This window comes from Pimephales promelas, chromosome 20 (genome assembly GCF_988280905.1).
Source record: "Pimephales promelas chromosome 20, fPimPro1.hap1.1, whole genome shotgun sequence".
NCBI classification, from domain to species: domain Eukaryota; kingdom Metazoa; phylum Chordata; class Actinopteri; order Cypriniformes; family Leuciscidae; genus Pimephales; species Pimephales promelas.
In genome coordinates this window covers 3,170,900-3,182,723 of record NC_142788.1, presented here as the reverse complement: position 1 = coordinate 3,182,723, position 11,824 = coordinate 3,170,900, and the positions used below count along the sequence as shown (strand labels likewise).

General features: G+C 40.0%; 1 protein-coding gene across 4 annotated transcripts in view; it reads right to left on the bottom strand.

Annotated features, from left to right (window-relative positions):
- Positions 1-373: 373 nt before the first annotated feature.
- cpeb2 (cytoplasmic polyadenylation element binding protein 2) overlaps positions 374-11,824 on the bottom strand; it is a 50,267-nt gene continuing 38,816 nt past the window's right edge. For all 4 annotated transcript variants that reach the window (XM_089124365.1, XM_089124364.1, XM_089124363.1 and 1 more), the window contains 4 exons: positions 11,632-11,750; positions 8,732-8,846; positions 8,430-8,611; positions 374-5,253 (listed from right to left, as the gene is read on the bottom strand). In XM_089124365.1, the coding sequence (XP_088980491.1) occupies positions 5,026-5,253; positions 8,430-8,611; positions 8,732-8,846; positions 11,632-11,750 (644 nt within the window). In that variant the 3' untranslated portion in view covers positions 374-5,025. The remainder of the gene's footprint in view (positions 5,254-8,429; positions 8,612-8,731; positions 8,847-11,631; positions 11,751-11,824) is intronic.

Below are 11,824 nucleotides of genomic sequence, written 5' to 3'. Positions count from 1 at the left end.
ACGTCACATAGGCGGGTCATTCATCTGTCAGAGGTTACGTTGGGAACTTGTCTTGGTCTACATGCTATACAATATATATATATATATATATATATATATATATATATATATTAATGAATGAATTTACCATTGTTTAAAACAAAAACAAAAGAGTCTTCCGGGTTGGACAGTATTTTGTCCTCCAGGGGGCGCCTGAAGGCTCGTGAATTCAATTCCTCTCGTGTGGAAATCTTTACAAACGACTTCATAAAAAGTGCTTTGTACAATAATCAATCACAACCACTGCCATATTTCTTCCTAAATGTCAAACAACATGGCAAAAACTAGACCAAACCACACATATTTAAACCAAAGAATACAGCTGAGACGTGGCTTGTGTCTGAACAGAATGGGTCTTTATTCAGGAAATCAAAGAAAAAGATTGTAATCAACACCCCATTTAAATACAAAACAAATTAAAAAAATAAGGAACAACATGATATTCAGTTTGCATATCAAAGAGCCATTCAGTAATAATTACAGTCTGAACACTTCATAAACCACTTGTGTGAATCTATACACAAACTTGATTTAGAAACTAGAACATTAACATTATTACAAAGATTTTAGCTTTAAAAATAATTCAAATTGAAATAATATCTTAGCAGTTAGCATCATAAAATTATATATTCATATCTTTCCACATAAAAATACAAAATAATATTAATGACATATAATATGAAAAATTATCCCAAATATTTCGCTACTATTAGAGTAAAATAAAAATAAAAAAAACAAGAAAGAAACAAACCAACAAACACAAAAGAAATAGAAATATGCATGAAAAAGTTTCTCCTTTTGTTAGCAAAACACTATCCAAAATAACTACAATCATTTACATCAGTACAAAGATATCTGGATTTAAAAATAGTTGCAATGAAAAAAAGGGGTTTCATCTTTTCTGACAGTAAAAAATGACACTGTGAATCAGAAATTTGCAAAATATGCAATGAAAAAAATAAATCTGCATTTAAAAAGGTATACACTGCAATTCTCACTTTTTTTATACAAACATTAGAAACAGTATTGCACGTCACAACACAGATTCGAGGTTAGTAAGCCTTTCAAAATGTGTTATATTCAAGTTTCTGAGTATCAGTGAGGGGAGGGCTGATACCCCTCCATCTAACCAGGGAGAGTCTCAAGTGTTTTCCATGAACATAGTAGAACCCTCAATGCTTCCTTCCTTCAAATAAACTACACCACCAAATTAAATAGTAATCAAATCCATGTGTGCTAAGCAATAATACATAAATAGATTCATACACACACACACACACACACATACACAACTGCACGGATGATGACGATTCAAGAAACAGCCTTTTGCGTGTGAACGTAATCATAAATACGTGGGCAAATCAACTGACAGTCAGAGGTCTACAGAAATAGAAAAATACAATTTAAATCAAATAGTTATCTGTCTACAAAAATAGTCAAATAAATACGATTTCTCAAAACGACAACAACGAAAAAACCCACATATGAAGCAACAGTGTTGAACACAGAAAAAGGACTGCGGGTTTCAGTTCCCAGAAACACCTTCGATGACCATAATCTGGGTCCGGCGTCTTACACAATACATCAAATAAGTTACTATGCAAAAATAAAGATATTTAAATTATCCAATAGACTTAAAATAGGTCGCAATTCTTCTAGAATGAAATAGTACACACACACACACACATATACAAAACAAAACAAAACAAAAAAGTGACGTGATTCCAAATAAAACAAAGACTGTTTTGCGTTCGACTCCAAACGTCAGGGAAAGAGGGATTGGTTCTCTCAGAGGAGAAAGGAGAGGAGAGAAATCGGAAAAGGTAGTGCATCACGTGTCCTCCAGAGTCTGGGACGCGTCAACAAATAAATATACACATATATATACGAAATAAATTAAACACACTGTTGACACTTGAAAGGTTAAATCACATACACGACAGTACGACGAGGGCACTGAATTCTTCACCGAACCCGCCAACACAAGGATATATAGAGTGCAAAAAAGAACGACAGAAAGAACAGTACAGTACCAAACGGACGGCCGGTCCACTGCTTCTGTAGAGATTGTCCACAAGACTGATCCGATCGAATCACCTGATCGCTCGGAAAATCGAAACGGCTCCGCTACGCGAATGTAATCGCCGACAGGTTTCCTTTCGTAGCGTCTCTCTCCTCTCTTTTCTCCATGACCGATAGCCAGATAGCACACGTACGTCTGCAAGATGTCTGTTTACGATCACTTCATCTGGAAAGCATCTGCCGTTTACTAACGTCTGATAGACGTCAGTTTAATCTTTACATCTTAAAGACATCTTCTAAACGTCCTATTGACGTCTTCCAGATGTAAACACACACATCACCCAGACAGCAAACTGACATTGAATCAACGTGGAAACGACGTCTCTCATGACATTGAAACAACGTTGATTTGCTCATCGAATTAACGTTGAACCAACGTCAGACGTGGCATTCTTCAAAGCTAAATGAAATCGAAAATTGGTTTGCTTTCATAACGTTGAAACAACGCGTTGATTTCAAGTTGATTTTCCGTTAGTTTTGAAAGAATGACGCGTCTGACGTTGGTTCAACGTTAATTCGATGAGCAAAACAATGTCAGATCAACGTTGTTTCGATGTCATGTTTCCACGTTGATTCAATGTCAGTTTGCTATCTGGGCAAATAGACGTCTCCTTTATGTACGTGTGCTATCGGTGTTGTATGGAAGCTTTTTCCGCCACGTAATAAACAATTTAAAAGATAATTGCGACTTATCTCAAAATTCGGACTTTATTTCTTGCAATTCATGCAAAACATTTAGCCGTAACTAGTTTAGAAACTAGGTAGTCGAAGAAAAACTGCGAAAACAAAACTAGCTTGTTTTGCTACAATGCTAGCTACATAGACGAGAGATCGTGCCAAGAGTTCGAAATTGCCATCATTTGTACAACTCTAGCATGAACGAACACCAAGGTAGTAACATGGGTTGTAACTCTAGCGTGAGGGATTGCGCAAAACTGCATGCGCCGAACGCCGTGTACGAGTCAAAAGAAATAGCAAGGCTGTGCGTTCGACACGTAAAAAAACAAAATATGCTTTCTACTTGACGCACAGTGCGCCCTCTAGTGCTCACCGTCAGAGAAAGCGAGAGGCCCGTTGACAGAACTGCCACGGCCCAATCGGACCTGTCGTTAGCCTTGCTAATTTAAATATTCAAGCGCAAGAAGATAACTAGCGCAAACTGTGTGAGAAATTTCGTCTGCGCCAACTGCACATCCAATTAAACTCTCTTTCACGTCTTCTTGCGCTTAAACGCACAATTTCACAAACGATTGTCAAAACTATCCTATCCTAGTAAATCTCGCGATTGTGAGTTTATGTCACGCAAGTGCGAGAAAAAAAAATTCGTCGCAATTACCTTTTTTATTTTGTAGCGGAAACAAGCTTCCATACTTTTTCGTCCGGAGAATAAACTACGAAACGTGGAGACGCACAGACAACGAACGACCACAGCTACAATTCCTTCGCCAGTTCCTACCAACCAGAGAAGAGCTCTCGTCCTGCGCTCCAGCGACTACTGTAATACGAGGGGTGGAATTCAGGGGTGTTCAGGAAGGGCAAAGGTTAAATGTCGATCCTCTAGATCGTAGAGTTTAAATCGAACTGAAACCTCAATTCATAACTAGACTCACACTGCACGAAGACAAGACACGAAAACCACGGGACAGCACACCGTCTCTTGACTAATTATCGAGTTACAAAATGGCAGAGCTCACTACTCTAAAAACTAACGTCACTTCTCTCGTAATAAGTTCGTAAAGGAATCATCACAACAACGCATGCAAAGGTTTACGAAGAATTTTACACTGTTTTTTTTTTCCTTTCGTTATTAGTATTGATTATCTAAGAGTCTGACCTTTTTAATTTCCGCCTCATGCTACATAAATTCCTCTGTGTATCGTTAATATGCTTCTTTCTTATATGTGCTGGTAACCTTTACACGGCATGCAAATGATGTACAGCCACAAACATGCACGGAAGATTCCACATTCTGTGTTTCCATGGCGCCGGTCGGCCATGTCGTGCGACTGCATTTCTGTGTGCGACATCGCCAGTGACGTCACAATGGCATTTCATAGAACACCGACACTATCTATTCGTTACATCCTATATAGCAGCAAAGCTTCTTCTATAGCTTGTGATTAAATTGCAAGAGTAGAGCAACAACAAGCCAGATTAATATTCTGAGGTATTGTCTTTTCTTGTTTGTTTGTTGTTGTTTTTTTTTGCCAGTGGAAAATGGAAAGTCTCAGTAATTCATTATTGAATCATTCCTATTCCTGCTAAGAGCACGTTGGAGTGAAAACAATGGGGGAAGGGGGGAAATATTACTCCTTTTTTAGTATTCGGCGGCAAACGTCTCGTTTTCAGGCCGCGCGTTTCGCTACCTTTGGTTCGAGATCCAGGGCAGGCATCAGAGATTACGTCATCGAGAGACAATTGCGCACTTTGCCCACTAGGGGGGGATTTAGCAGCAGACGGACACGCGACGGACACAACGAATGAACACAACGGACAGGCTGCCCCCCCAAGCGAAAAAACATTCTCGTTTCTACTTTTTTTAAATCTCACATATAAAAATAATTTGAAAAAACTACAAAAAATCAATCTCTTTTTTTTCTTTTTCTCAATCTCCTTTTTAAAAAACACGAAGGTACCACAAAAAAAACTCTGTTCCGAGCCTGAGATGTGCAGTGAGGGAGGGAGGAGAAAGAAGTGGTTTGGTGAAATAAACTGAGGCTTGTAGTGTTTCTGGCTGCTACAAAAGATAAAGATATATTTATATATTTATAGACATATATATATTCTCTATATACTGTATACGGTTAATTACTCTATACTGACAGCTTGGGTTCGGGGGGTCGAACTAAGCATCTTTTTTTTTTCCCCCCGTAGCAGACGCATGCTCTCCGAGGGCGCCCGTCTTTAGTTCCAGCGGAAGTGGATCTGGCGGGGACGGTCGGCTCCCTCTTTGACCAGCGGCTTGTGAAACTCGCGTCCGGCGCGGGAGTGGATGTTCGCCCAGCAGAACTCGCAGTAATACTGCAGGCAGGTGACGTTGGCGCAGAAGAACGGGGCGAACTTTCCTCCGCAGCGCGCTCCCTGGCACTCGTCGCACAGCTGGTCGTCCAGCACGTACGGCTTCACCTCCACCTGTGTGATCAGGAAAAACACGCTTGATTTCTACTCGGATTAAGTACAGCTGCTCATGTAGTCATCAATAAACAGTGCTGGGTTATAGTTAGTGGGAAATAATGATATGTTTATAGCCTTGAATTACTCGAGATCAGTGTCTCGTTCAAATGTTGTATTTATGATTTCTATGAGTCCTCCTGTGGTGAAAATCAAGCCTTTAATGTTGCTTTTAATGTCAAAACGCAAAATATTGAATCGTGATTAATCACATTAATCTCATAGTTAACTCGCGACTAATCGCAATTAATCTCACATTTTTACCTATTCTAAATGTATCTTGATTTCCTTTTTCTCATTTTAATGCTCTTATCAACATGGAAAAGTGGATCGGCTTGCTTTGTGTAAATGTTTTTTATTGAAAACAACATTGGCATATATACTGTGTTCAAATTCACACTGACATTCTCACTCGGAGCAAATAATCTCACACACTGTAACACCGTCCATCAATAAAAGGGTGAAAGAAATGGGTGACGAGGTCCTGATATTGACGAGGGGCGGAGATTTCGCATCAGTTGTGTGTGTGTGTGCGGGTGTGTGTGTGCTTGGTCATCATCAAGTGGTGTTTCAGACTGGACGTGCTGGACACAAAGATCACTTTGTCTTGTCAATGAAACCATTTGGCAAATTTTTAAAAGTAAAATTTCCATTCAGAATCTTATTAGCATCCATTTCGGCGTCTCGCGCTCGTCATCCACTCAACGTAACGTTAACCAACTATTAAACTATTCAACTATGGCTGGCTCGCAAGCCCAAACGAGTGTGCGCGGCGTGACTGTTGTTTTGTTTACGGTCTAGCTAGATCCACTTGCGCTTTGGTTGGCGAAGCAACAAAAAGTTCTCGTGCGGCGCAAGCCATTGAAATGAATAAGTTTCATAGCGCAGTGCGCGCATCCTAGATAGCAAACTGACATTGAATCAACGTGGAAATATGACATCGAAACAACGTTGATCTGACATTGTTTTGCTCATCGAATTAACGTTGAACCAACGTCAGACGCGTCATTCTTTCAAAACTAACGGAAAATCAACTTGAAATCAACGCGTTGTTTCAACGTTATGAAAGCAAACCAATTTTCGATTTTCATTTAGCTTTGAAGAATGCCGCGTCTGACGTTGGTTCAACGTTAATTCGATGAGCAAAATCAACGTTGTTTCAATGTCATGAGAGACGTCGTTTCCACGTTGATTCAATGTCAGTTTGCTGTCTGGGATGCCACGTCCTGTTGCAAAAGCATGTGAAAGAAAACTACAAAGTTTGCTAGGCCAAAAAGACCGTTAATCGCACGATAAAAAAATGAACGCCCCTAAAATGGGTTTGCGTTAACGCCGTTAATAACGCGTTTAATTGACAGATCTCTTTTAATGTAACAAATCATGTGCAAATTCATAAGTCGACAGCATTGCTAAGTATTTTATCCTTAAAAACAAAACACGCCTCAAAAACACGGTTTGAAACGACACAAACGACCTTGTAACCAATCAGATCAACGTGTGATCAACCAGTGGATCTGAGTGAGTGAGTGAGTGGAGGCGGGGCTCATCTGCATATTCATAGAACCGCGTATACTAAATGAGGCAAGGGTGTCGAGTTACATTCAAACTATTTTAAGGCATGAAGACTTTTATTTAAAAACGTACTTTTGGTGATCAAAGATGAGTTTTAAGGGACTACAGGGGGACTTTAACACACAAGTAAACTTTTGTGCACATGTTAGTACATATTAAATAAGTACATGTTTTGAGTCGTTTTAGTAATATTTACATTGATGTGTTGACTAACATACTAAAGCTTATGTAAAGTACTTCATCATAATTTTACCTGTAGTGTGTTATTTTATACTACATTAAAAACCAATTTATTCGAAACATTTACTAAATTCATTGCAAATTATATTTTAGTTAACCATAAATACTTGTCAGTACATTCAGCAGTACACTTTAACCATATTTCAAAGACAATAGAAGTCATTATTAAATTACAAATACCATAAAAATAGACCATAATACCATAATAATTGCACTGTGGTATACAGTATTTCTTGTTCTTTGTTATAATGCACCTTTTGCCAAATCTAGCTCTTAATTATTCTATGTATACAGAGCATTTAAAGCACAGAGTGAACACTATACACTTTTGGACAGCAAGTGTAAGGGCCTGTTCACATATCGCATCTTTTGCGCGCTCAAGTTCGTTATTTCAAATGTAGGTGCGTGGTATGCGCAGTCATTATGGAAGCGACGCGGTCGTGGCGCAACGCGCTCGTTTTTTCCAAGCACGCCCGCGCCGCATCGAGATAAAAACATCTCAACTTTTTAGAAAGCCGCAAGCGCACCATAGGTCACGTGACAAGAACCAACCGGAGCACAACCGCCCTAGCGCTTTGGAAAAAGGAGAGCGTTTTCTACGCGTTTTAGGTGTGAATCCAGCATAAGTGTGCTGCTCTGGGGTGCGTTTCCCGTACAACGACGTAGTTCGCTGATTCACTACGATAGTACGATGCATCTTTGGAAAAATCAACTAGCTAGTCACGGCTGTTTCCCGAAACCCACTGTCGCAAAGTATCGTTCAACCACGTTGGTTTCGCACGTGGTGGAGTAATAACTACCTTTAATGAAACTGTTTGAGATCCAATTAACGCTAGATTTGTTTTATATCAATCACAGACATGTCATCTGTGGACTATTTCTAATTGTTCTCAGTTGTTTTGCTTTATTACCAGACTCAATATTTGGCTCGTTCTTACATAGTAGAGCACGGTCGCACATGCGCACTCTTCAAACACGTTACTTCAAATCTTCAAACTAAAAGACGTAAATTCCACTTGTATGTATTCTAAATAAAAGACACCGGTTGTACTGAATGTCAGCTTGCTTATTTTGCTCAAGATAAGGATTTATAACGTCCAAATGTCAAGCAATATAGAAACGATGCCTCTAACCACAGGTCGAGAGCTGTCGTTCAAACCACACAACTTTGCGATGCTGTTTGCCAATGTCCGTTGGAACGATGGTTTCGGGAAACACCGACTATGCTGATAACGACGGAACTTGCCACCATAGTTGGCTAACAATGCTTTCGGGAAACGCACCCCTGGATGTAGCAGAGAATCGCGTAAGAGGCGTCCGGTTACCCGTTTGTCGATGTCTCCGTGCTGCAGCTGGACGAACCGGGCGCTGATGGCGGCGATGTAGCTCTGCTGATTGGAGAAGGCCACACGCCCCGCCCCCTTTGGGTACTTCAGCTCGGGATCCGTGTCGATGCCCGCGTAACACACGCCGCCATACAAGCGGTCCATGATCATGGCTAGCTCCACTGCAGAGCACACACACACACAAGGAAAACTCATTAAAACAATATCTAGACAGAGAACATGATTTGACTTAGTCACATTGATTGAAATAAATGGGGATTATTGGCACAGGTGAGGGTTACCCGCTCTCAGTGGACGAGGCACTCCTCCCACAAAGATGGTTTTGCGTGGATCCAGCGGCTGAGATCCGTCCATCACGAAATCACTGTCACTCAGGTTCCACGGACGAATCTGGACCTGAAACAAACGCAAGCATGTCAAACAAGTGTTTTCACGCCCGAGTCCTCTTTAACAAGAACCGAACTCAGACTCCTTTAAGTGGACTGAGAGGTGAAGTGAAAAAGGACCCAGTCCAGGACTCTGCTCCTTTTTCGGGTCCACTTAAGCAGGAATGTGGTCATGTGTTCACACTGTTGCTTTTTGGATCTAGTTCAGTGTGCCGTACTCAGACCGCCTCCCAAGATGCTCTTGGTTCGGTTCGCTTTTGAGATCGTTTGTAGTGTTCACACATTGTTTGTTTACTGGTTTCAGCCTGACGCAGTTTTCATTTTCACGTCCTGCGACGCGTTATCCAAATGCAATGTTGGGTGTAACTAATTACTAAGTAATTAGTTAATGTAATTTAATTACTTTTCCCTTGAAAATGTAAAGTAAGGGATTACTCTTCATTTACCTGTAATTTAATTACAGTTACTTCTGATGTAATTGAGGTAAATACTGTGTAAAGATCAATTTGATTTCACAGTGATTCGTATGCATTTTATGAGGTGTCTAAATATTACGACCGCACTCGTACAAATTCGTATGAATTATTGTAAAATATGTCTGAAAAAAAGTGTGAAATGTCATGAGATCAGACATAAAACAATAGTGGGTTTAACATCAAAATGTATTGTGTGATGCTAAAAAGTATGTTTTTATAATGTAACCTTCTTCACCTTGGTCAGTTTAAAGATAATTCATGCAATTTTATAGTATTTATTTGAAAGAATTAAAACAGATTCATGCCTATCCTTGTATTATTCAGCTGATTGAGATTGATATGGGATTTTGAAAGTAATTAGTAATTAAAATTAATTAAATACTTTTTAGAGAAAGTAATTAGTACAGTAATCTAATTACACTGTTGAAGAGGTAATTAGTAACTAGTAATTAATTACTTTTTTAGAGTAACTTACCCAACTCTGTCCAAATGTCAAATGGATTTGCACCCATGTTTTCCCCCATGGGCTGCTGGTCTGAGAACGAGTGTGTGTTTAGGCGCATTGTTGCTATTTGAGGAACTGAAATAGACTGAACCATTGACCAACTGAAACCTCTAAAGTCTATGGCGCAGTGTTATTTAAAGGGGTGTTGATTGCGATTTCACTTTTTTCATTTTAAATAGTGTGTAATGTTGCTGTTGGTGCATGAACAGTATCTGCAAAGTTGCAGCGCTGAAAGTTCAGTGTAAGCATATCGTCTTTTTAAAATCAGGAAGTATAATTGCCTACAAAAACGACTGGATTGGGACTACAGCTGGGTTATGGTACGTCACTAACCCACACATTTACATCAACCCTCCCTCAGAATATGCAAAAAAATGGCATGCGCATATTTCTGCGGCTCGTCGACTCGTCGAGTGTGTTGTGTTCATCCAGCTGTCTTGTGTGTTCGAGCTTCCCAAGGATGCTGTACTTCGTCAACAATGGATACAATTTATGTTTGATTATGTTCCTGAAAATGACGATTGTAATTTAGCTCTCTGTGCTGCGCATTTACGGAAGACATCTTCCAGAATCTCCACAAATTCAACACCGGATTCAACAAGAAACTGTTACTAAAACATGAAGCAGTTCTGACTTTAAAACCAGAGGCAGCAGTTGTTGGGCCACAACCTGTAAGTCGGCGAAGACTTTATCATTTTAAATGTATTTGCATGTATAATTCCAGACGTATCCTTGTGTTTTATTTTTTTCAAATGCCAGCGCTAGCTTTATAGTCACTATAGGCTACTAGTAATGCTATTTTGTGTCTACGACAAACGCGTACAAACATTATGGACCTGACTTTTGTATAAGTACTAATGTTTTAAACGTATTTTTCATGTATATATGCTTAATGACGTTATTTTCGATTTGATCAAGAACGTAAACTTGCCAACGCTGTTTGTGTTTAACATTAGTAGCCAGTCAGTTGCTATTGTTTCCAGTCAGATGCTATTGTGTAAAACAAACGTGTATAAATTTTAAAAATGTAGCAAATTATCATTCATAAACGTTTATTAAGAGCCGTGTGTGGTGTGGTTCTGCTTGACTCTCTTTATCGCCGCTTTCTCGGTCTGATTCTGCCTCAAACTGATACTGCAGTTCGACACCATTATTTACATCCGGAGCGCAGGCCCGTTTCGCCCGTAAAGGTAATGGGCGTTAACCTTCCGGACAACGTAAGCGACAGTTTAGCCAATCACCACACATCGGCCCAAACTAACCAATCTGAGCCCACGACGTGTTTCTGAGGGAGTGTTTTCATAGACTCAGGAAGTCAACCGCTCGTTCGAGGACAGAGGAGAGCGCGGCTGACAATAAAGCTGAAGTTTATGAAAAATAAGACTTTTAAAAAAAGAAAAACCATGAATACATGTTATATTGCACCCCATAAACACAATCATGCAAAGAAAAAAAGCAGTGATATATTGTGATATTTTCATGTGAATATAGTCATAAGATGAATAAACACTTTACGAGCAGAGCCGTTTCCTAACTAGAGAAGGGTTCAGTTTTTCCGCTTATAAATCTCGTCATGTAAATATAGCGAATCCGCCGCGGCGCGAGCACAACTGGCTTTTAAAGGGAGTAGGAGATGAGACTCTGATTGGTTTACTGCACGTTACACCCAAAACTCACCCCGTTAGGAGAATAACGCTTGATCGTCGACCATTTTCCCCGTCGTTATACTAGCAAAAGTGGATTCGGACTCGCCCTAAGTGCACTTTTACACCATGTGCTTAGATCCTGAAATAGTGGCCAGTATGTGGACTCACAGGCTTGTCTTTGATGGTGGGGCTGGACACACACAGGTAGAGTTTGCCATCCTCCTCCAGACAGGCTTCGATCAGGGCCTGCACTGAGCTCTCCTCTTGAAACAGGAGGAAAGCGTAACCTAGACAAAAGCCCACCACACACACAGTCCGTCCGTCAATCATTAATGATGAAGAGGGTTGTGATGTCTCAGTT